Source organism: Sorex fumeus, unplaced genomic scaffold (assembly GCF_029834395.1).
Source record: "Sorex fumeus unplaced genomic scaffold, SorFum_2.1 ptg000075l, whole genome shotgun sequence".
Taxonomy (NCBI): domain Eukaryota; kingdom Metazoa; phylum Chordata; class Mammalia; order Eulipotyphla; family Soricidae; genus Sorex; species Sorex fumeus.
This window is the reverse complement of record NW_026606132.1, coordinates 7377730-7404305: the sequence shown is the minus strand read 5'-3', so window position 1 is coordinate 7404305 and position 26576 is coordinate 7377730. Positions and strand designations below refer to the sequence as shown.

Below are 26576 nucleotides of genomic sequence, written 5' to 3'. Positions count from 1 at the left end.
TACTAGATCATTGTATGGCTGAAATGCAAGCACGGAAGTTTGTAAGTCTGTAACTGTACCTCACGGTGATTAACTAATTAAAAAAAAGAAAAAAATTGGGCTGGAAGGGTTATGGTAGAGCCATACATTAGAATACAGCAAGTCTTTTGGTAAAGCAGTTCTTCATGTCTTGAGGATTGTTAAATGTAAAACCATAACCCAAAATCAACTTGCATAGGAGTATGTGTATATTACATCACTGTTTGAGATTCATGAATGGGTAATGTTTTCTGGCTATAAAGATGACTAGAGTCTGACCCAGATCACTGTCAGCCTCAATGATCTCTTAAATTCAATAAAACTCCCTGCTGAGGCAACCAGGGAATCTGGTCTAAAGTATACCCCTATGCTTAAGTGGGCATGGTGTTAGAATGATGTATTCATGAAGTCAGCATTAATAGCACTGTAGTATACAGTACCTAAATAAGGTTGAAAAAAAACCAAAGTGCACCTCTGTCTTAACCCACGAAGGAGCCCATGTCTGCAGATGTGATGGAGCCTGTTATACTAGATCTTTATTCTCCCGTTGTAATTCCCTCTAAAGTTTTCCATTCCTCTGGGAATTTGTGGGCTGAGGATTTTTCCCCAACAAATCTTTCTTGCATGAACTAGGCCTTCATCAAAATTCACTGCAACTCAGATTCATTTCCATTTCTAGTCCCATAGCTGCCCACAACCAACTAAGCATGATGGATGAGCTGGCTAACATTTCGAAGGTGAAAAAAGTATCTATTCCTCTACCCATCTATCTAGCATGTCCCCTGATTTGAATGCCTTCACCTATTAATATAGCATATCCTTCAGTCTAATCTTCTCTCATGTCTAAGTGATATGGGGTGTAAGCAGAATCCCTCAACCTTGTTTCCATGATGATGAATACTAGGTTACACAAGTAAATCTTGGAAAATTGGGAATTTGCAGCGCTTACAATTTTCTTAATTTACATAATAATTTGCATAGGACTGCATAAGTTAAGAAAACATCTGTAGTTTTATTAAGCACTTAGAGATGATTTTTTTCAATATTTAAAGTTACTTCTCATTGTTGATCCATTTTGGATCCGAATTTTTATTCTCACACTAGGGTACCCCAATGTAAGGCTCTGAATGCGATATGACTCCCCTATCGTTTCTGTGAATATCACTTTGTGAAAATCATACCATTAGCATGGTAACATGGAGACTTGGTAGCAGCATTCCTCTTCGCTTTTCTTCTGAGACAATTGAGCCCTCTCTAATTAGAGCTGACGGTCTCTGGAAGTTGGGATCAAAATGTATTTTTAGATTTGGGGGGGTTCTTAGAAAGCTGTGGGGAGAAGTGCCTTCACAAAAGAGTATAATTAGTTGTGGACTCTGCTGGAGACAGATAAAGCAATACCACAGGCAAATAATGAAGCTCATTTTCATATACCGATTCTCTGTAAAGTGAGATACACCCATGTATCAAGAGTTCTAAAATTCACCTTTTCTTTTATTTATTTTTAATTTAATGGGTTTTAAAATTTTTTTATTTTTAATTGAATCACTGTGAAGTACACTTACATACTTACAAACTTTCGTGCTTATGTTTCAGTCATACAATGATCTAGTACCCATCCCTCCACCAGTGCCCATTCTCCACCACCAATGATCCCAGTATCCCTCCCACCACCCCCACCCCATCCCCCCCCCCGCAGCCTCTGTGGCAAGGCATTCCCTTTTGCTATCTCTCTCTCTCTCCTTTTGGGTGTTGTGGTTTGCACTATGGGTATTGAGTGGCCATCATGTTCGGTCTATAGTCTACTGTCAGCCCATATCTCCCATCCTGAGCGGGCCCTCCAAGTACCCTTTACTTCATGGTCCCTTCTCTATCTGAGCTTTTCCCCAAGCACGTGAGGTTGGCTTCCAAGCTGTAAAATTCACCTTTTATAACAGCATTCTTATCTATCATTTTGGGATGTTTTGCTTGAAAACTTTAGTTTTCTCAATATATCTTGGTAAACCTTGTAAGAATGAAGCAAGAGAATGAAGGTGAAAACTCCTCTAAGCAGTATTGCACTGTCATTGAAGAATTCCAAAGTATGCCCCTAAATCGTTATCATAGGCATATATATGGGGGATTCACTCACCTTCTTGTCCATTTCTGACTGCATCATGATTTCTTGTTGAAGAATTATTTTTCTCGCAGTGTGGACATTCTTGGATATTCTAAGTTCCTGTCCTACGACTATCAAGACCAAAGCGCACTCTGGAAGTTTCTTCTGCCACCTCCTTGTGCAGAGTCTCCTGCCCCCGCTCCTGGCTGTTCTCGCCAGGGCCCCTTGGAGGGGAGCGGGTTGAGTTTCCCTCCCAGCCCTGACCAGGGCTCCGGCAGCTGAAGACCTCCAGAACCAGCCACCACCATGCTGAGACCACTCTCCACATGCATGAAGGTACCGGCAGAGGAACACAGGCATGCGGGTCCTGAGGCTGAGATCTCCAAGCCTACTCGGATCGGGGTTGAGCATCCTCCACCCAGATCCTCCATATTCCAGTAGGCAGGGATCACACCCACCAACTGTTCCCCTGGCGCTGTGTAATCCCATCAATGGCCAAGACCCAGAGACTATAAAACCCAGCTCCCGGAAGTGCGCGGCCACATTCTCGGCCGCGCGACATCTTATTTTCTCATTCCTACTTTGGACAAACTGAATGTAACCTGCCCACACAGCAGAGTCTGATAAACTCCCCGTGGCATATCCAATATGCCAAATACCAGTAACAATGATGGGTCTTATTCTCCTAACCCTGAAAGTGCCTTGAATATGGCACTTTTAAAAAAATCTCAGGGCTAGGACGAAGAGACGTTACTGGGGCCTGCTCGAGGCAATCGACGAACAACAGGATGGTCGTGATCGTGATTGTTGCTACTCAATACAGCAAAAATTTTCAGCTCAACTGCTTTGAAGCAGTCTGCTGATTCTAACTTAAATTGGTAATATGAAGACAGTAGAAATCTGTGAGTTTTTTCCCAGTAGTATTGCCCTCATAAGAAATTTCCCCAATAGAGACTATGCCTGTAGCTCCTGATCAGTAAGTCTCTGTGCTTTTTTGCAAGTCTTCCTTTTTAACCTTATGTTAAATTGTTTTATGTTCCAACACCATTTCTATAGTTCTCATTTCCTTGGATAACTGGAACTGACAATAATGTCTGTTCAAACATATTTGATTTCTGTTGCTGACAACCAAAGGAACTTGACTAAAACACAGACTACAGCAGTCAACAAGATAAAGTTCCTGCCCTGAGAAAGCCTACATATTGGTGGAGAATATGGATTTTTTCAGGCTGGAGTGATAGCAGGGTTGGAGCTATAAATGCCCTACAGCAATAGGGCATTTGCCTTGCGCACAGCCAGCCCGGCCGAGCTGGGTTCGATTCCTTCGCCCCACTCAGAGAGAGAGCCCGGCAAGCTACCGAGAGTATCTTGCCCGCATGGCAAAGCCTGGCAAGCTACACATGATGTATTCAATATGCCAAACACAGTAACAACAAGTCTCAAAATGGAGACGTTACTGGGCGCGCTCGAGCAAATCGATGAACAACGGGAGGACAGTGTTTGTTTGATGGATTTTCTCAGTACTTAGAAAGCTTAGATTAGAAGTCAGCCATTACTTTCATATATTTGTATAGTTAAACCATTTAAACCTTCGTGCACAGGCAAAAGGGCTGGAGCTATAGCACAGAGGTAGGGCGTTTGCCTTGTGTGAAACTGGCCCGGCCGAGCCGGCTTCGATTTCTCAGCCCCTCTCGGAGAGCCCAGCAAGCTACTGAGAGTATCTCGCCCGCATGGCAAAGCCTGGCAAACCACCTGTAGCATATTCGATATGCCAAACACAAATCAATGAACAACGGGAGGACAGTGCTACAGTGCACAGGCAAATATTTGTGGGGTTTCCACAAGGTGTCAGACATTATAATTATGAAGATAATGCACTTCATTTGTTTTACCTGGTTAAATATAACTAAGTCCTTTCTCTATTGCACCAAATGTGGAATGGTCAGGGCCAGAAGCAATTAACTATAAGTTTGACTTCCTGATGTTCCAAGTCTTGTTTCCATTTACCCTTCCACCCTGTTCCCCTTCCCATCCAGAACACTGCATGGGATCACAGATGGGCACTCTCACTTTTGGGACTTCTAATAAAAGTGAGGATTATAGTTCTGGGCAAACTTGTTACAGAGGGAATTTTGTGGAATTTAGTGTTTGCCAGCTAGTTCACAGGGCATCTAGGGCATAGCACAGGAAGGGGAAAAAAACACTGCTTGCTAAAATCCCAAAGGACTTGATAGATTTATTGGGGGTATTTAATAAAGAACATCTATTTTTGGACTTGATAAATGAGGTCAAATTTTACCCAAGCTATCCCTGGAGAAATAGCACAGCGGGTAGGGCATTTGGCTTGCATGCAGCTGACCGGGGTTCGATTTCTCTGTCCCTCTTGAAGAGCCAGGCAAGCTACCAAGAGTATCCCACCCACACGGCAGAGCCTTGGCAAGCTCCCAATGGCATATTCGATATGCCAAACACTTGTAACAACAAGTCTCACAATGGAGACATTACTGGTGCCCACTCGAGCAAATCGATGAACCAACGGGAGGACAGTGCTACAGTGCTACCCCTGGAAAACCTGGCATACTCCATCCTCAGTCTGACTAAATGTGACATCATTTCTTGCCCACGGAGACCTTCTTATCTGCTGTATTCTGGATTTAATCATTCACCACTCCAATGGTTGTATTTTGTTTGCCCAGGTAAACTATAAGCTGTTGAAGTTAGTGGCCTAAGTGTAGTATATTTGCATCTTCTCTCAATAAGTACGTACTTGGACCAAAGAGATAGTGCAGAGGTTAGGGCACTTGCCTTGCACTAAGCCAACCCTTATTTAACCCCAACACCACATATGGTCCCCTGAGCACAGCCAGGAGTGATCCTTGAGCAACAGAACCAGAAGTAAGCCCTGAGCATGGTTGGATATGGCTCAGAAACAAACAAACCAAAAATAAAACACCAAATATGTGGGGAATAAGTGATGGCTGAAAGCAGTCCACAAATTTGAGGATTTCTAAATTACTTGGGTCTATCTTCACACAAGTTTCAGCCATTTTGTAAATCCAGAAAAAGCAAACCAAAGGGCGCTAGAAGTACAAGTACAAGAGGCATGTTCCCTACTCCAGTTTGATCTACATGGCCCTGGAGTGGGTGTGGTCCTGGGGACACCCTGAGCACTGTTGTGGCGTCCTTGATGGCTCCCAGCACCATGCAGTGTGGTATTCGTAGGCCACCAAAACCTTGGCCCCGGTGAGAATCTCCAGGAGTGACTCCCAGATTTCCTGAGCACCACTTAGGTGCCCTCATACAAACAAACAAACAAGCAGTAAATTTAATGTTTTCCCTACAATTTCAAACTGTTGTCGATTTTGTGGAAAAAAACATGTTTTACTCATTAACAGGAGTCATGACCGGAATCACGGACTTGCTATAAAATAATGTTTCTGTTCTTGACAGCATGTCAGATCATTAGAAACCGGCGGCACATTCATCACTCTGGCAGCCGCCGAACAATCAGTCCTATTACACACTGAAAGGAAATATAATCATGGACATCTTTTTACAGACAAATGATTCCCAAATAAATCAAAACATTTGTAGAATGTATATATTTTTAGATTTCTTAAGTCCACCCAAAATTTACTCTTAGCGCAGGTTTTAGAATAGAGGTGAATTGATAGTGTCCATTCAAAGACATTTTCTAACATTCAGGACACTTTTTTCATCATTTATGTTAGGTCTTTTACCCCACCCTTCAATATCCCACCACACAGATCCTCACCTTCCCTTGCAAGAAAATAAGAAAATGGATATATAAAGTCCTATGGGTAATAATGGATGGGGATTTCCTCAGGTCAAAATTGCAAAGGCAAGGGCCAAAGAGATAGCACAGGATGTAAGGCACTTTCCTTAAATGCTGTCACTTTAGCCTTGACCTTGGGTTTCATATGGTCCCCTGAGCACTATCAGGAGTCACTCTTTAGTACAGAGCCAGGAATAGCTTCTGAGCACTGCCAGTGTGGCCTCAACCAACACCTGCCTCCCCATCAAATTCTCGATCAAGAGTATTAACTCAGATATTGAGAGGATTAAGGGCAAGCTTGCTTTTTAAATGTTATGAGGGGTGGGAGAGGGAGCAGAGAGGCACCTGAGAGCTTGATACCACCATGGCACCAATGTCCCAGACTGTTTAGTACTCCGAGTTAAATGTTGCTTAGAGGATGGAATAGAGCAGACATGGCGAGTGTTGTCCTCAGAGAATGAAATGTGAGTAAGGGATAGAAAGAAAATAGGGTAAAGACATGCTGGGTTTTATACTGCTGCAAAATTTATCGAACTTATCTCTTTATTTCAACCCTATGATGGATGTAACATTATTCTTCCATCCCCAAGTCTCATGTCTAGGAGAGACAGAGTTGGGATCTGAACCCAGCTCTGCTCTCTCCACAGCTCATCGCACCATACATATTCACAAAGGCAATGAGGGACTTGATTTAGGATATTGAAACCTAAAACTTTATCTTTCTTTCTCATTGGAAATATCCGATAGTCTTTATTGATTTATATATTTGTATATTTACTGATTGAAGTGGTGATATATTCACACTACAAGATTTTAAATATATAAAGAAGTGGGATGAAAAGTAAATCTCCCTTCCCCTTCCTGACAACAGTCACTGAGAGTAGCTGCTTGTGCATCCTTCTACAATGGTCAGTTCTTTACTCATTTCTACCCACAACCAAATGGAAGCAACCTGCCTGCTTGGAAAATTTCAGTAGTAAGATTTGGGGTTGGAATAGGAAAGACGCCCATTGTGTACAGCCACAGAGTATAAAAATAAAGCAAGTCATGGACCAGAGATATAATTCAGTGGCGTAAGATGATTTACCTTGCATGTGGCTGATCCCGGTTTGATCCCTAACATCACATAGCGTCCCCTGAGCACCACCAAGGGTCACTAATGAGTACAGAGCAAGGAACAGTCCCTGAGCACTTCTAGGTGTGACAAGTGAAAAAAAAAAGAAATAAAGAAAAGAAAGAAAAAGAAGGAAAGAATAAAAGAAGGAAGGAAGGAGAGAAGGAAGGAATGATGGGGAGGGAGAGAAAGAGACAGAAAGGAAAAAAGAATAAAAAAGGGAGAAAGAGAAAGAAAGAGAGAAAGAAAGAAAGAGAGAAAGAAAGAAAGAAAGAAAGAAAGAAAGAAAGAAAGAAAGAAAGAAAGAAAGGAAAGAGAAAGAAGGAAAGAAAGAAAGAAAGGAAGGAAGGAAGGAAGGAAGGAAGGAAGGAAAGACAGAAAAAGCAAACAAGCAAACTAAATTTATCTTCAATGCTCACTGTTGCTTTTGATTGCCTCTTCTTTCCTCCCTCCCTCTACCATCTTGCTTGCCCTGACTTGCCCTTTGCTACCTAGAGATACCCAGCAGTTTTTGTCAGCTATTCTGTTACTTTCCTCAGGAACTGTCTTGGCTGAGAAATCATCCCACTCAGGAATTCACGAGGGCCTATGGATTGATGAGCCACCTTTCCCACAAAACGTGTTTATATTTTAACACAGGGCTTCAATCAAAAGAGTGGCTTAAATAATATGGTGTACAGGTGCTTTATCAGGATAGGCCGACAGTATAGAGTCCTTTACCCCATGCAAGGTATGACCTTCTGGCTTCTGCAATCTCCTGGGTGTCAGACACACAGGGACTGGAAACTTCAGCCACATGAAGTTGATTTCATCTTAGAACATTAAAGACCCTGATCCTTCCTTCCTTCCTTCCTTCCTTCCTACCTTCCTTCCTTCCTTCCTTCCTTCCTCCTTCCTCTCTCTCTCTCCTTCCCTCTCTCTCCCTCCTTCCCTCCCTCCCTCCCTCCCTCCCTGCTTCCCTTCCTTCTCTCCCTCCCTCCCTTCCTCCCTCCCATCCTCCCTCCCTCCCTTCCTTCCTTCATTCCTCCCTTCCTCCCTCCCTCTCTGCCTCCCTCCCTTCTCTCCCTCCCTCCCTTCCTCCCTCCCATTCCCTCCCTCCCTTCCTCCCTCCCTCCCTCCCTCCCTCCCTCCCTCCCTCCCTCCCTCCCTCCTTTCCTTCCTTCCTTCCTTCCTTCCTTCCTTCCTTTCTTCTTCCTTCCTTCTTTCTTTCCTTTGTTCCTTTCTTTCTCTTTTCCTGAAACAGGGCCAGAGAGATAGTACAAGAGTTAAGAAACTTGCCTCCCATAAAGTTGAACCAGATTCTAATCCCTAGAAAGGCATACGGTCCCTTGAGCATGGCCAGGGTCACTCCTGAGCACAGAGCGCTGGGGCATTGTTGGTTTTGGTTAACACAACCCCTCTCAAAATAAATAATTTCTGCAGAAAATCTTCATGCTGCAGATCTTTATTTCCTAATAAGTGCACACTATCACATTTAATATAATAAGACAAAGGAACAACTAATGAATTAAATATGTATTACTATCAATTGAACATTCACTAAATGCTATCTCATTTTGTCCCTTCCAAAATAATATTGTGACTACAAAGTTGAAGCAGAAAGCTTCAGAAATTCGACATTTCTACCAGTCTGGGATTGGGGAGATGCATGGGGTGGGGGGAAGAATTAGGGCATCTCTGCTGGGAATTATTGAAAATATCTTTGTTTGTGAATGAAATTCATTTGGATTTCCACAGGTAAAATTCTTCTCACGTAATTAGGCACAACTTCACAACTCAAGGGAGAGAAGCAGTAGGGATCTTCATCAAAGCAACCTATGTTAAAGGGAAAAAAAACAATTTCAGTCATGGGCACTGGGGACTTTTCACATAGAAGAAATGTAAGAAATATTTATTGAAAGACAGGAGCGATAGTATAGCAGGTAGGGCACTTGCAAGTAGCTGACCTTTTGCTCAGTGACTGGTATCACATATGGTCCCCTGAACACCATCAGGAGTGATCCCTGAGTGCAGAACCAGCGGTAAGCCCTTAGCAGCACCAGGTGCAGTCCCCAAACCAAACAAAAACAAAATATTCATTGAATGAAGCAATTAATAGAAGGATTAGAAACTGCAAGTTGTGAAGCTTTCCATGGTTAATGTCATGTAAGTCTGGGTAGATTCATTCATCCTGACACCACCATTTAACTGATTAAACATATATATGTTCTTCGAGCACTGTGAGTAGCCGGAAAAGCTATTCTCAGTAACCTTTGCATTTGGGAGGATATTCATGGATAATCCTTGAATCCTTGAAGGATATTCATGGACAAGGCCTTTAGGAAGCAATCATGTTAAATGATAACACACACATGATGCCCTAGCAATATGATAGTCTTAGAGGTTTAAGTTGCTTCTGAACCCCAAGAGTATAAAGTGGTAGTTAGGGGAGGCCATTTCATTCCAAGTGAAGGAAGTCAAGTTTCTGGAAGCCTGCAGGGTGCACTTTTAGGACCCACGGCTCAAAAAGTGGGACTCACTGTCAGTCACAGGTTCTCATAGTCGATGGTTTGGCAAGGCTTTAACACTTTGCATCTAGAGCTGGAGAGATTGTGCAGGAGTTAAGGCACTTGCCTTGCATGTGACCAACTCTGGTTCTAACCCAAGCACCATGTATGGTCCCTTAACACCACCAATAGTCACTTCTCAGCACAGATGCAAGAATAGGCCTTGAGCATCAGCAGGTATGGCCTCAAAATAGAGGAAGAGGAATCTTGAATACAGCATTTTCAAGTACTCTTGCAAAGAAAAGTCTCAACTGTTCTCTATTCTACTGATCTGAAACAGCCACTTTCCCTGAATACTGGTCAAAAGATCAATAGTTATTATCATGGTAGTAAAACACTGCTTTACTTTTTCTTTTTCTTTTTTCTGTTTTAGGGTTTTTTTGGGCCACACCTGGCTGTGTCCACAATTCTAGCTCTGTGGTAAGAGTTCACTTCTAGAAGTGCTCAGGGTATCATATGTATGCTAAGGATTAGACCCAAGGTAGGTGAGTGCGTGGAAGATGCCTTAACCTGCTGTAGTATCTCTCCAGCCCCTTCTTTTTTTTAAATTTATGTCTGTTTAGTTTCTCCAAATATCTTAGACACGTGTACCACTATAGAGAAATGAAGATTCCATAAACTGGTATTGTGGAAAAATTCTAAGATTCTGTTGACTGGCCGATGCACCTGTAAAACTGAAAAATAGAGGGGAATCCTCCAATCTTAAAACTCGAAAGCATATTGGATATCAGTCACAGCATCAGTCATATTGAAAACAGAGAGAGTGTAACTGTGAACAGGGACGTGATTTGCCCCAAATCACAAAGTTAGCGACTCAAGTCAAAAGCTTTCTGGCCCCAAGTTTTGTCGTTTTGCTTTGTTTTATTTTAAGTTGCCATGTTGCTTCCTGGAGCTAACATAATAGAAATGACATCAGATGAGGTAGCTCTGCCACAAGCACTGAGGGGATAGGAGAATGACTACAGTCAAGCCAGTAGAGAAATTTTCTCTGTGTGTTACTTGGGGCCTACTTTGGGTTTCAGAAATGCTACCAAAGGCAACTACATTGGGTCCATATGGGTGTACCAAACACAGTTATCACATCAACTTGAAGTTCTTAACTCTTTGCCTTTATGTTTACTTTAGGCACTTAGAACAGCACTTATTCTAGCCCATTCCTCCCAATACCCATCATCACCTAAACAGCTGTCTCATTACCTAGGCAATTAGCTTTCAATGGAGGAAGATGAGAATCTCAGTGTACTTTGAATCTTAGGGGGTATTATGTTGCTACTGGGCTGAGTGATTGTCCATGAGACAGTTTTCTTTCTTAACAAGGTAGCTGGAGAGATAGTATAGTGTAGGGTGCTTGCTTTGCATGTGGCTGACCTAGGTTTGATACCCAGTACCCAATTTGAGATCCGCTGGAAGTGATCCCTGAGAACAGAGTTGGAATTCAGCCTTTAGCACAGCTGAGTGTGGTCTAAACTTCCCCTGACCAATTCTCCACAAATAGGGGCTGGAAAGATAGGGTAGTGGGTAGGGTCTTGCATGTGGCTGATCCTCCTTCAATCGCTGGCACTATAACGGTCCCCCAGGCCCCATCAGAAGTAACTCCTGAGCACAGGGCCAGGAGTAATCCCTGAGCACTGCCAATTGTGGCTCAAAACCAAAATATGAAAGGATTTCATAAACAAATACAATTATGTAAAATGAGAGCCCAGCAAGTTACCGAGAGTATTCCGCCCGCACAGCAAAGCCTAGCAAGCTATCCGTGACATATTCTATATGCCAAAAACAGTAACAAGAAGTCTCACAATGGAGATGTTACTGGTGCCCGCTCGAGAAAATAGATAAACAACAGGAGGACAGTGACAGTGACAGCGAACATTTCTACACAGTTTTTTTAAACACAACAAGAGCAAAAAGGTAATGAGGAGAACATATTTGCACATCATAGATCTGACAAGGGATTTATATCCAAAATACACAAAGAACCCACACCTATTCACAACATAAAAATAAGACCAGTGAGCAAATGCACAAAAGATCTGAATTTCTCCAGTGTAGATAGACAACTGCTCTCACTCTCCCAAACACACACACAACTGTACAACACCACTTATTGTTAGGTGAATGCAAATACAATGAGTTTTCACCTCAAATCTGTGATAATGACCAATAGTTAAGATTGGAGTAATAAGTGTAGGCAAGGATGTGGAGAAAAATGAATTCCAGTACACTGTCACTAGAAATGTAAAATGGCACAGCCTCTATAGAAAAACAGTATGGAGAGTCCTTAAAAATGGAGTTCAATATGATTAACCAAGGTCTACCCAGGCATTCTCCAAAGGCTATGAAAACACTAATTTGAAAAGATTATTTGCACTGCTATGCTCATAGCAGCATTATTGACAACAGATAATAATCAGAGTTCACATAAATGCCCATCAATAGATGACTAGATAAAGAAACTGTGGTCTATAATCTCAAATTGCGTCAGGGAGACTGCTCAAGGACTCTAGTACATACTTTGCACGCAGAATTTCCAGGTTGGATTCCCAGCACTGCATAATCCTCTGAACACCACCACTGAGTATATCTTGCCCCTCCCCCATGAAACCATGCTCCGTGGGGCAAAAAATGGAATAACCAGGTAATTATGCTAAGTGAAATAAGTTGGAAAATGAAAGACGATTACATGGTTTCACTGATATGAGGAATATAAATTACTCAAGCAGGATAAAAGGCAAAAACCACCAAACTAATTACTCATGTTGGTGAACTCTACAATGGTATGGTTATTAAAGGGAAAGGGGAGGGGACGAGGTAATGAGTAGATGGGTCTTTTGGAATGTGGGATGGCACTAGAACTTTGGTGCAAAGTGCAGTGGATACTTGTGCACATATTACACTATGAGAATTGCACTTCTCAAAGTCCAAAAGTTCCTTTGTTTTTAATGGCCAACATTGATTTTTTAAAAATTACTCATACTTTTTTTTAACTTCTAGCCTCTTCTACATGACTTGAGTAAACCACTAGACTGGTATTTACAAAGTTCACCAGGTGCCTCTATGCCTTTTCCCAACTCAGAAAGAGCCCAGGTATATACATGCATCAAGCATTTATGTTCAAGGAGGAAATATTTTCTGGGGGCACAGAGCTGGTCATATATTAGTTCAATGTCTCTGTAAGTGTAGACGACAAAATGTATTCTCTCACCATTTGGGAAGCTTATTTCTGAAGGCGAGCCTTGAGCAGAGCCTAGAGATTTGAAAGTGGAACTAGTTGCAGTAGACTTTAGGGATGGTGCCAAGAGTTTGTGCTCAAAAGTTTTCTTCAGTCTCTCCTGTTTAAATCCATCATTTAAACCACACCTGCTACCACCATCTGAAAACACAAAATGAATAAAAGTCTACATGCAAATGGCTGTATTTTAGAGTATATTAAGTATACCTCAATCATCCTGTTTTTTTTTCTAAGCCCAACGCACAAGAATATATATTCTGGATGGGGGGAAGGGGGGTGGGAGGGATACTGGGATCCGTGGTGGTGGGAAATGGGCACCGGTGGAGGGATGGGTATTTGATCATTGTATAATTGAAACTCAAGCACAAAAATGTGTAAGTTAGCAAGTGTATCTCATGATGTCTCACTATTAAAAATTTTTTTAATTAAAAAAAAGAATTATCTTTGAACTGTAATATGTGGTACAGGTAGAACCAATTCTCTTACCAAGGATGCCTATTTACTTCATCTGGAACCCAACACAGGGCCTAGCATGTGCCCTCACATCTGCCTAGGGTAAAGCCGGTGGATCCTGGTGCTATTTATAGACTCTTCAGGTTCAAAAGTGCCTCCATAAAGGAAATAAGCTGGGCTTTGTACTGAGATTAACAGAATCTCCCTGCCTTATTTGGAAGAGCCATTTGACACATAGAAAATCCATTTGCCTAAACTGGAGATAGTCTCTGGAGCAAACTCAGAGTTTAATACATCTCCCTCTATGCAGTAAGGGCTACTGCTACACCCAAGCAGCCAACTAGCCAGGCATCTTAGGTGTTTTGACAAATTCTTTCCACCTCCACAGTCATTATATTCAATCCACTGTTGGATAGTGGCCAGACATCATCTCTTCCTGGAAGACAGTAAGCACTCAATCAATGTTCTTTTAATTGAATTGGGACTAATGTGACAGCAATAAAAAACAACTTAAGGAATCTGGACCAAAAGAAAAGTTCACGAAGTTAAAATATGGCCCAAGTTAGCATTTTCACTTGACTTCATTCATCTCATCCCACGAACAAATCACTTTCCCCACAAATAAACTGCCTCCATGTTGATGCCGATTTTATATGAACTCAAGTTAAGAGGAACAAGTTCATCTGATCCATGTTGTAAAACCTGTGAAATACAAAACTGTATCCAAACTGATATCTTACCAGAAGAGTTATCCAGTCTCAACCATCCACAGCAGAGGTGTATCTGCCATTGTTCCCGCACACTCTCCTTCATCACACAGTGAAACACAAAAATGAGGAATCCTAAGTGATAAAAAAAGTCTTTTTCAACCTTTTTCACTTGCTGTCATCAATGTCCCAACTCAAACCTATACTTGTCATCACAGAAACCCTTTCCCCCTTCTAAGATCCCAAGAACCATTCTAGCATTTTGTACTCATCTTTGTAGTTTCTTTTCCCAAGGCAGTGGTGTCAAGAAGGTCTATATCAAGGCTCATGACAACCATAGCTTTCACTCTGGACTGCTGTTCATTCTAAAACTTGGCAGACCAGACTTGTCATGGTAGCCAATTGGTTCCCAGTGATCACTAATATTCACATCCTTGTGTACATCCCACATTGCATTCTCACATTGTACCAAGTGAATAGAGCAAAAGTAATGGGATGTTCACACCCAAGATTTCCAATATTAAAATATATTCGTATTTCTATGACTTCTCTATTTCCTCCCTCCCTCTCTCTCTCTCTCATCACTCATTCCAAAAGACAATTCCTGTATGTCTTTTTTTTTGTTTGTTTCTGAGTCACATCCGGTGGTACTCTGGGCTTACTCCATTCAGGGATTACTTCTGGCCATGCTCAAGGGACCGTTTGCAGTGCCAGGGATAGAACCCAGGTTGGCTGCATAAAAAGCAAACACCCTATTCACTGTATTAATTCTCTGGCCTTTGCTAATAAGACTAAAGTGTCACAGTGACTGCCTTGTGATTACACTCATATAGCAAAGAACTTAAGTATCCTGTCCAGCACTCTGTAACTAAACCTTCCTAAAAGGACATTCCCCAGCCCCAGTTCACTCTTTAGATTATTTCAACACTGACAGAGTGATGAAATGTCACAGGAGTTCTCAGCCAAACCACCCAGCTAAGATGCTTCTGACCCTCAGAAAACATGGAAGAAAATACATATTTATTGACTACTATAATGGGGGGGGATTTTGGATGTAGCAATAGATAACAATTATTCATGCTCTACTCTTGAACAAGAGTACTTGTTCTTGTTCTTCTGACTCTGTGCTAAGAGTACTTGTTCAAGAGTACTTAGAGAACAAAGAGAACTTAGACTTAGAACTTAGACTTTGGGAAGTGCAATTCCCTCAGGCTATAGATGAAGAATCTTTTCATAAAAATTAATAGTGTAAGAGAACAAGTAAACTGCATGAAACACAAATGTAGTGCCCTCATCTTCCACTGATTTTGTGCTGCAAGTGGAATCAAGGTGCTGTGTATCTCTACCAACAATAAAAGCATTTCTCACTCCCACATTCTACAATATCACCTTGGAGGATAAAAGTGGGACTCAAGATGATCCTGTATTTCCAAAAGAATGAGGTTAAAATATCTCACATCAACAGCTTGACGCTCAATAATGGTAAAAGTTCTTTTTTATACACAGTCTTACCAGTGAAACCTATCTTTCCCATGTCTGAACTCCCATCACTCTTAGCTTTATGTAAAATTTGTTCTGTTTGATTTTGCCATTCTCCATATATTTTCCATCTCTTTTACCAGCTGTCAAGTTCTTGAAAGAGAAATACCTTTTTTTTCATTTTTTTCACCTTTATATCACTTCAACCTTTGTTTCAAATGTAGCAGCTCAATATGTTTCTTATCTTAAACTTCAAGTACCTCATACACAAATTCTTTATCTTCTCTACCTTAGTAATACTTTTTGGGGTCTTAAATATTTCATTTTTTCGGGGTGGAGCGATAGCACAGCGGGTAGGGCATTTGCCTTGCCCAAGGCCGACCCGGGCTTGATTCCCAGCATCCCATATGGTCCCCTGAGCACCGCCAGGAGTCATTCCTGAGTGCAGAGCCAGGAGTAACCCCTGTGCATTGCCAGGTGTGACCCCTCCAAATATTTCATTTTCCCTTTTTGTTGAGGAGGGTTTGGCCCATATCTGAACGTTCTTCCGACTCTGTGCTAAGGTATCACTCCAGTGGTGCTCGGCCCACCATATGCAGTGCAGGTAATTGAACTGTACTTGACTGTAGTTTACTGTTTGCAAGACCAGCACAATAACTTCCTATACCAGCTCCCCCACTCTTTAGAATATTGATTTTGATCCGAGTATCCCTCCCCTAAAATATTTCTTTGGGCCCAAGTGCATTTTGGAATCCCTTGTTTTTTATGCAGGTTTGGCTTATCTCCCCATTGGCCAGTTGCTTCAAAGGTCAGTGATTAGTCCTGGATTTTAACTCATTGTAAGTTGAGGTTGAGAATGACCCAGAAGTAAATGCTTCTAAAGCTCATTTCTGGTAGTGCCTGTGGGAATCTTTTGTGTTTGTTCTGGGGGGCAAACCCAATTGTTCTTAGGGCTTACTCCTGACTCTGTGCTCAGGGGACCAAATGTGGTGCTGGGGATCAAACCAAAATCATTGAATGCAAGATAAATGATTGAACTGTTCTATCACTCCAAGCCAAGTAGCAAAGAATGTTAAAGCAGGTGAGTGGTCCTTGCCGTTCTGTCCAGGTTTGATTCTTCTTTCTCCCAGCACATCTAGACAAAGCCTGAGTTTGGGAGACTTTGTTTTAAGAGGCTGACAACAAAACAAAGTTCTCTACAGTGGACAAGAAATGGAATGAACTTAAGAATAGGTTGAAAACCGTGAGGAGTTGTATCTGGAGAAGAGAAAATTTGGAGTGGGAAATAGAGGTAGAGATGGCAGCAATAATTGAAGTTGTGAAAAGGCTGTCATGAAAAGGACAAATTAGGCTTATTCTGGCTGGATGCCAGGTTAGAACTAGCAGAAATAGGAGAAAGGTACAGAACAGCTACAAAATAAATCACAGCTAGTATTTACTAAGCAATGACTGCATTATAGGCATTGGATTATTGGTCTTGCTATTTGTCTTCTTTTTCGAAAGAAGACAAGGCTTTGATGCTTCCAGTAAACCAAGGCTTAGAGCCTTAGGAAACCTTGGCCTAGACACCAATCTAAGTCATCAAGCTATGTCAGGATTGAATGCAGGCAGTGTTATTGCAGAGCTCAAGATCATAACCACTACATTATCCAACCTCAGGGAAGGCTGCCCTGCCAAGGATTCGGAGTTGATTAGAAGCCACTCCCATACATAGTACACCTTAAATCAATGCAAGTGTGAGTGTGTGTGAGAGAGAGAGAGCGCGCGCAAGAGATAGGAGGGGGATGGGGGAAAAAGGGAGGGAAGAAAAAGGATAGAAGGAGAGAGAGGATAGTGGGGTGGAAGTTGAACATTCAACTTTATAGAATAGCGAGCTCTATCTCTGGAAAGTTTCAGGTGGAAGCAAGTGACTTCTTTCCCTGGATAGGACGTTGGAGGCGGATGATTTTTGTTCCCTGGCCCCAGCCCTGTGAGACTCTCCAATTCCAGATGGGAGGCAGCAATCTGGAAGCTAAATGGAAAGATCCAGCTCACTAACTCACAGGAGGGCTTTTACTTCATTTATAATAAAAAATACTGTGGTGCTGAAACTAGACCCTGTTCACATTTTTTTCTGAGCAACAACCACCAGGAGGCCGGTGCAGCGACTGATGAGAGTAAAGCCTTCATGTCAGCGCAGGTAAAACTCTCCCACTTCAACGTATGCAAGGGGCACCTGTGACAACAGCACCTATTACTGCTCTGATTCCAGGATGGGGTTGCATTCCTTCTCAGACTTAAAGGTTATTCTTTGAATTCCAATGAGCTACCTGCCAACTCTCTCATTCTTCTGCCAGCCTTCCTTTTTCTTCCCAGTAACAGATTGATCTGCTTATTCACTGGAGCATGGACAGTGAATGGACCATGGCAGGTTTTTGTCACCTGAGGGGGGAACACATCTGACTGTGATCAGGGCTTAATCCTGACTCTGTGATTAAGGAACACTCCTAGCTGGGCTCGGGGTTCCATGTGTAGTGCAAGCTATTGAACCCAAGTAGGCTACGTGCAAGGCAAATGCCTTACCTGTTGTACTCTCTCTCCAGCCCCCATCACCTGAATAAATTTGTGCAACTATCTTTCAGAAATGACTCTCATGAACATAAGTGTTTTCACACCTTAAAAAGGGCAACCCCTTATCTCAGAACTGCAAACCTGTCCTCTGGCTTTTAAATAACTGACTTGATCGCTGGATTGATTTCATTCTTGTCTTGAGTATTTGAGTCATGGAAGTCTATAACATGAGTTTGAAACTCAGGGCTCTGAAAACCCTCTCTCAACAAGATGACGTATTCTGTCTGGCAGGCAGGACAAAGAAAAAGGAATGTTTGGCTCTTTATTGACACCCAGCTGATGACCAAGAGATGCTAGATCTCTGAGACATTGGTTTTAGTCACCAGGGAGTCCCAACTTGATCCTCCTTCTACTCATGTGAAATTTTTGCTGAAATAACCTTTTCCATAACACCATAAAAAAGAACCCTCACTGTGGGGAAAATACCTCTTCCCCTTTAAATCCTCAACTGTGTTTCTTTCTTGTGTTTAAGTTGCTTTACTTTAATACCACGTTTCATGGGTGAACATGTTTCCCTTCAGAATTAGTGACACAATGAGAAGCCTGGGGTAACTGCTGAAGAAGAACACTTGTATCTGGCTCCTAAACCACTTCAATGGACATTCAACACCAAGACAATATGTTGGTGAGAACCGGATAACTCAGTACAAGTACAAGCTTCAAGAGGTTGTACTTGTAGACCAAATTTATCATCAAGGAACCATTCCCCAGAGATTTTCAAGGGTGAAATTCCAAGGCTGTAATATCTCCAGGGATAATCTAGGTGAAAATCATATGAGTGTCACAGAATGAGACAAGGAGATAATGATGGGAGAGGGGAACAGAAAAAAGGTACAAGGGGCCACAGATGGGCAAAGGTTAGGAGACACTGGTATAGACCAGAAATCTTCAATTATAAATCTATAGATAGGTGTATATATAAAGGCTGAAATCACTGGTCTAAACCACCACCAAGGCCTCAGGCCCAATCTAAGACATAATCAAGTTCTGGTAGCTTCAAAGGAAACCATTTGAGAGTGATAGGGAGCACTCCTAAAAATACTGTCTCTGCCACAGAAAGAAATCCAAATGGCACATGGAGGAAAACACCATACTTGGAATTTCACATTTCAATCAGAATATGGCTCTATGTAAAGTCAACTGATTTTGGTGGGACAGAATGTTTCAGTTGCTACACATCATAGCTACAAAATAAGGTGGATTTTTCAATCATAAAATTCTTTGGCAAAACCCCAAAATTAGTGTGGCCAGAGAGATAGCAGAGGTCTACTCTGATTCAATCCCTGGCATAATTTTCAGTAATGTGTATGGTTGCCCCAAGCAAGCATGACCAGGAGTGGCCCCTGAGCACAGAGCCCCCAAACAGTATCACCTGAACATTGTCAGGTATAGTCCTACTCCTCCTCCAAAAAAAAAACTAAACTAAAAACCATATGATTCTAGGCAAAAACTATGCACTGTCAAATGGCCAAAGGTAACAATTCTGAGAACTGATCTACAGAAACTGAGCTTACTACGGCATGGACTTGGGGAAGGCAAGAAGAGAATCCGGAGATAATGGTGGAGGGAAGTGGACACTCTGGTGGAGTGTGTGTTGTTGAAACATTATATACATAAAACCCTGTCATGAATACGATTGTAAATCATGGTGCCTTAAAAAAGAATAACATATATTCGTAACTTTAAAAGGGCAATAAGAAAGTAGTTATTTGTACTGAATTGCTCCTCCCTCTCTCTGTAACACATAAAATATCCGGCATGTAATGACTAAACACCTGTTTATATTCTAAGGTCCTTCGGATATTAAGAGTCCCAATGCAAAGGGTTCTAGGGTCTTTGAAATTATGCATTAAAATAATTTTCAAAGGGTTTTTTTTAAAAAAATACATGCAATTATTTATTGTTCCCTTTCAAGAATGGAGTTTGACATTTGCCTCATTTTCCAAATTTTGTTGACCACATAGCCCTATTCTCACTGGAGCATTACCAAGAACTCCCCAGGAGAGAGTACTTTGGTTTTTAAAAAAGGGTTTATTGGATGAATATTTAAGAGCTGTAAGTAAAGGAGACCCTAAATAAAGCATCGTGCAAGTCAACACACAGCCAGCCTCATTAGCCCAAATGAATATGGCCAACCTGAAGCTTAAGAGCATTGAGTCGAGTGAATGCCTATTTCTCCCAAGACTTCTGAAGCCAGGTGGACCACATTCAGCAGTGTTCACGGTTCACTCTTGGAGGTTTCCAGCGGAACATACATAGTGCTGGAGATCAAACTGGGGCCAGTTACACACAAAACAATCACCTTAATTCATGTGCTGTCTCTCTGGCCCTTTCCAAGAATTTTTTATTAGGTAAAATAAGGTCAACAAGAACCTTAAAATTTTTTCAGTGGTCTAGTACTCAGAATTCTAGCCTTTTTATTTTTCATCTTATCTTTGTCCTACCACTTAAAACATCATTGAACACTTGTTCCTTTCAACAGAAAATGGGAAGGTGGTTCAAGAGCTACGAAGCTATTAGTTTAGAATGATCTCATTCAATCAACATTTCAGACTTTTTCAAAGTTGGTTTGTAGCAAAATTCGAACTTTGATCTTTGCCTTGACTCACACCTCTTTGATCTTCACATTCACTTCTCTTATGACTCTCTCATTTCTTAGCCTGGATCATTCCCATAATATTAGGGCATCTGATGCAGCCAGCCTTTAGGATCAAAAGCTTAGTTTCTCGTGTTGAGTAATTGCTAAGTTACTTCTTCCTTTGAGTGCACTTCAAAATGTTGACACAACTATGTATTTGTACACTTATGAGCATGCATGTTTATGTCATGGATGCTATAAGAAATATTGCAAGTCGAATTGTAATAGACATTGCCAATTAGTGGCAGTCAGTTCAGCACTCTGGGCTTCTTCATATATTCTGAGTTAGACAGTGGATTGAGTATTCAATTAATGAAATCCTTACATCTAGCTAAAGTTGCCAATGGTTGCCTATCAACTCACTAACAGCAGAATTCTTCCTTTGAGTCTCTAAAAGATGAGATTATTTTCAAGGCAGCAGAGACTTTGCTGGAGGCAAAGACTTGCTAGTCACAGTAAGGACAAAGAAGCATCAGTTACCTTGCAAAGTGTTAAAAACAGCAAAAAAATACAAGAAAATGTTTCTCACAGGTCCCCAGGCAAAAAAGGCAAACCCCCAGGTGAGGCCAAGTAAGAATGTTAGGCTCATGATGCCTTTGAAGTCATGCAGCATCATCTTCTGTCTCTTCCTGTGGCTTTGGGCTTTGATAGAATTCAGCTGCACAAGAACAGTGCAGAACATGGAGATATTTACAAGAAATATGAGGCAAAAATAAGCCACAACTGAGAGGTAAAAGGCAGAATTGTCCTTAATCCAACAACTGTAAGAAACAAAAAAAAGACCATTGTGAGGTAAAGAAACAAACTCCTTGGTTGCAGCCGGACTCTGAAGATCATGTACTGAGTTTCACTTCTATAATAAGGACTCAATAGATTTCACTCAACCCATTAAAGGCAGAGCCAGAATTAGGACCCCCAATTTCCTGAGACCTAGTTCCGTGTTCTCTCCGCCACTGAGTCAGAAATCCTATGGGCTCCTTTTGTCCTCTATATTCAGAACGCTCTCAGTCCAATTCCTAGGAGACTATATTTTTCTTCAATAGCAGAAAGCACTGCACTGTAACACTATCCTCCCATTGTTCATCGATTTGCTCGAGCGGGCCCAGTAACATTGTGAGACTTGTTGTTACTGTGTTTGGCGTATCAACTACTTCACAGGTAGCTTGCCAGGCTTTGCCGTGTGGGCGAGATACTCTCGGTTGCTTGCTTGGCTCTCCGAGAGGAGTGGAGGAATTGAACTCGGGTTGGCCTAGTCCGCCGAATGCAAGGCAAACGCCCTACCCTAATTCTCCCTCTTGATGTGCCCCCTCAAGGACCCATTTCTCCTCCTTGAAGAAAATCAGTGTTACTTATTAATGTTTTGGGAACAGGAGAGCTAGTATAGGAGTTAAGACGCTTGCCTTGCACACAGAAAACAAAGGAAAACAAAGTTTTTATCACCCACCCCACCACTTAAGGTCTGAGTTTTTATTGGCAGACTGAGTTATGCTTGCTGTGATAGAGATCACAGTAACAGGATGTGAACAGTGATCGGTGTTTTCGAATGTTATAGCAAATAATAGCACTGTAGCACTGTAGCACTGTCCTCCCGTTGTTCATCAATTTGCTCGAACAGGCAACAGTAACGTCTCCATTGTGAAACTTGTTGTTACTGTTTTTGGGATAACGAATACGCCACGGGGAGCTTGCCAGGCTCTGCCGTGCAGGCGGGATACTCTCGGTAGCTTGCCGGGCTCTCCATAGGGACGGAGGAATTGAACCCGGGTTGGCTGCATGCAAGACAAATGCCCTACCCGCTGTGCTATCACTCCAGCCCAGCAAACAATAATGAGATGATAAATGTTAAAGAAAATGCAACAGAAAGGGGACAGCTCTACTTGCATTGTGTCAAATGTGATGCATATTCTAAATCTCCCACTGCAGGTACAGGTTTCATCTGCAATAGTCAGATGAAACATTGATTCCTGGGCTAACTACTGGTCCTAGAACTTTTATTGAAAACAAAAAATATGTGGGTTCATAAGAGCAGATACTAAATAGTATTTGCAATTACTGGAGGTACCACCTCTAATTTGCTGGTGGTGGTGGTCGTGGTAGTGGGTGGGCCACATCAGTTGTGCTCAGGGATTACTCTTTGTTCTGTACCCAGGGATCACTCCTAGAAGTGTTCGTGGGACTATATGAGGTGCTGGGGATAAATTTGGGATTGACTATGTGCAAGGTTCAATAACTATACTATCTCCCCAGCCTCATCTCTGATTTTTAAACACAGACAAACTTCACTAATTTAATTGCATGTCAGGTTAGCTGAAACCTCTTTATTAAAATCAGATAATCCCTTGTTAGTCATACTGTTCATGTTATTTGGGAAGCTTTCATGTATGCTTGTGTGTATTGGAAGGAGTAGGGGGCGCATTTAATTTTAATTTTTCTAATGAATGTAATAAGGTTCACTGGGTACATACTCAGTCTTAAAGAACTCTATGGAAAATTCTTAAAAAGAGGCAGCACTCTGAGATCAGGGAGATAGTGCAGAGGTTAAGGTGCTTACTTTGCATGCATGGACCCGAGTTCAGTCCCTTTCCTTGCACTGGAGTGATCCCTTAGTATAGACAGAGCCAGGAGTAAACCTTCCAGGTATATCCAATACTTCCCACTCCCACCTCAAAATAGGCATTATTCTATATTTGGATATAAAATCATCTTCAAGAGATACTGATAAATACCAAACCAAGCATCTGACATTTGGGTTACAGTGTACAAGATAATCTCTATACCTATTTACTTATTGATGATAAAGGTTGCACTAAGGAATAAAAACTGGGTATCTGGGTAGGGGAGTGAGTCTTGCCTTTCATCCTCTCTCTACCCTTATGTGCATTTGAATTCTGTACTATGTGTATTACTGCTTCAAAATATTAAAAACTCTTCGAACACTGCTTCTTGCCAACCAATTCACATATGAAAGGGCTCTTGGAGGCGGGGGTTGAGGGGATGGAGTCATTTTTTTCTGCTTTTGCTTTTGCTTTTGATCTCTGAAGAAGAATCACCATTAAGTAGGCACAGGGGACCCTTTAAATCAGGCAAGGAGGGAGGATGAAGGAGGAAATCAGAAGGAAGGGAAGAAAAAAGAGAAAGAAAGAAAAGATAGTAAGGAATTTTAATTAGAAAGCATCTACTGGAAAGGGCAATATAAATTTGACCCTCTGGAAACTGTCATCTTAATATGAAAGGCGAAGGAGTCTTGGGGGCAAGACCTCCTTCATTTGATTCCAGTCCAGTGGGAGAGGAAATCTATAATGAAAAAAAAACCTTGAGAGGCAGTGATAAACAGAACGAATATGGGTAAGTAAAAAAAACAATCAACGAGGTAAATGAGACTGGGCTGCCTAAAGAACTGCACAGTAACTGCCTCCAAGCCTATCAGAGAAAGCTCTGGTAAGGTGGCATGAAGTGAAAGGCTACTCTGTTGTGGTCACGGATGAAAGAGCCAAAGAGATGGCTTTATACATAAAAGAAAGAAAAAAGAAAGAGAAAGAATAAAAGAAATCATAGGGGGAAAAAAGCTGGAACCAGTGTACCAAAAAAAAAAAAAGAGTGGTGATGTCTTCTTCAGGGGAGACGCAGTTGTTGAAAGGCAGAAAATGTTTTGCCACTTGTCTCTGCTTTTCTGATGGTGGCTGCTTCATTGCTTTCCAAATGAGTTTTTTTTTTCCCATCGGAAAGGCCACTAGTTACACAGCACTTAGCATGGAACTAGCCACATTCTGAGCGCTTTATATTAACGAGGTCATTTTCATTTGTATGCAATGTTAAAAGCAAACATGGTAAGACCTTTTTGCCAGAGGAAGACATTAAAGTCAAAGGAAAGATAACTTGTCCAAGGTCATGCACAGCCTGAAATGTAATCATCGTATGTGTGTGTCCTTCACAATGTGTAGACAGAAACACTGAGGCTTGCTCTTGCCTAAAGCCAGTAGGAACAGCCCAGTTTATGCTGCTTACTCAAGAGCCCACCCACCCCCAACTGAGAAGCAAAGGCTCCAATACTTACAATGGAGTGGCTGGGCTTAGAGTTCCATACAGATCTTTATTCACACCAAGTATGATGGCCACCACAATTGCTGGGATCCCTAGAGTGGAGAAACAAGCCAGAAGAGTCCCATGAGACAGCAGAGAAGTGAGCCTCATCAATGTCTGTGGGAGCTGATGTATTAAGACACTGTTTAAATAAGCCACAGATGTGTGGGCATCCAAATACCATTGTTTGCAAAACGTTTGTGAAGCCTTCCAAGTTAAACACTGCTAGGAGTTCTCCCTCCAATCTGAAAAACTAAGAAGCATGCCAATGGTTCCCCTACAACAGCCACTGGTTATAGAAAATAGCCCGAGTGCCAAAAAATCAACTTGGCAATAGAAGTAGCTAGCTCATCATTTTTGCATGAAGCAGTTCCTCTTAGATGATGGGACGCCATTTTTTTTGTCCCATTTTTTTGTCCCTTTCCATATTGCTCTTTAGTTTTCGATCTCTTTTTAGTCTCTGTCACCCTGGAGGAAGGAGCCCAGCAATCAGTAGCAGTTGACAGTGCTTTTTTTTTTGACACTGGGGCTGTTTCCATACTTGTTACCAGATTGGCATTTTGACTAGATCGAACAGTTAACAACCAGTCGATTCAGCAAGGCTATAATAAAGCAATCAGCTCAGTTGAAGTGGCCTAATGTGATGTGAGTATAGATAGGAGGTTTAAAAATCCAATTTCTTGTACATTTGTAAAACTTAAATGGCTCTTTTTGCACTGCTTAGGATCAAATCCAGGGCCTCACACATAAGAGGCATGGGCTCCACCACTGATTCATATGCACAACTTATTTATTTCTCATACAGTATTTCTCCTAAACAAAGAGTTATACATCTACACACAATCAGGAAATACTTTTTTATTTGCTTTTTGGGTCACACCCGGTGATGTACAGAGGTCACTCCTAGCTGTGTATTCAGGAATTATCCCTTTCGATGCTCAGGGGACCATATGGGATGCTGGGAATTGAACCTCGGGTCAGCCACGTGCAAGGCAAACACCCTACCCGCTGTGCTATTGCTCCAGCCCACAATCAGGAAATACTTTACAAAGTTATTTCTACCTCCTCTCTAGAAAAGTCCACTGATGTCAGATTCTGTATTCAACAAGACAAAACCTTCATATTTATAGATCACATACCTATTAGTGCTTAATTTGATGCACATGTTCTTTAAAAAATGCCTTTTGGGAGAGATGCAAGGATACCTCACCTTTAGAATGACAATTGTAAGGTAATCTCCAAGCTGCTTCTCCTTTGCTAACTAGTGGCAAGAAGACCCCTCCTGGCTGTTCTTTTCTAAAACTGGACACAGTTCTTTCCTTGGGCAGGGATTTAAGTAAAGAAATATAACCTATTTATGTTAGGAAGATAGGGCTTCAAACAATATACTAATATTAAATTCCTAAAAATTGATTGCATTTGCATCCTAAGCTGCAGACTCTCAAGCTCCTTGGAGCAGAAAACTTGTGGGGTAAATTGAAATCCAAGCACAAAAATTTGTAAGTCTACAATTGTACCTCATGGTGTTTCACTAGTAAAAATTTAAAAAAAAAGAAAAGAAAACTTGTGGGGTAGACTGGAGACCTTGCTAGTGGCTAAGGTGAATGTTGTGGTGCCTTGATCATCTTTGAGAATTCAAGAAGGCTAAAAGCTTACGTTTTCCTGAAGTCAACTTCCATTAATCTCCCTCTCTCCTCTGGAAGTCTGTTGGGAGACTTTTTCTCCCTACCTTCCAGAGGGTGTTAGGAGATCATGTCTCCTTACCTTCCAGAGGCTTTCTTGAAAGACAGTTTTTCCTTCCCTCCCTGACG

The 26576-nt window shown here is 41.7% G+C and overlaps 1 protein-coding gene across 1 annotated transcript in view; it reads right to left on the bottom strand.

Annotated features, from left to right (window-relative positions):
• The window catches only part of ADGRG4 (adhesion G protein-coupled receptor G4), a 193916-nt gene that overhangs the window by 31955 nt on the left and 135385 nt on the right, over positions 1–26576 (bottom strand). Inside the window, exons 19-23 of the mRNA XM_056130241.1 lie at positions 24740–24818; positions 21166–21446; positions 13992–14093; positions 12772–12939; positions 8777–8838 (exon numbers count right to left, since the gene is read on the bottom strand). Coding sequence (XP_055986216.1) covers positions 8777–8838; positions 12772–12939; positions 13992–14093; positions 21166–21446; positions 24740–24818 — 692 coding nt within the window. The remainder of the gene's footprint in view (positions 1–8776; positions 8839–12771; positions 12940–13991; positions 14094–21165; positions 21447–24739; positions 24819–26576) is intronic.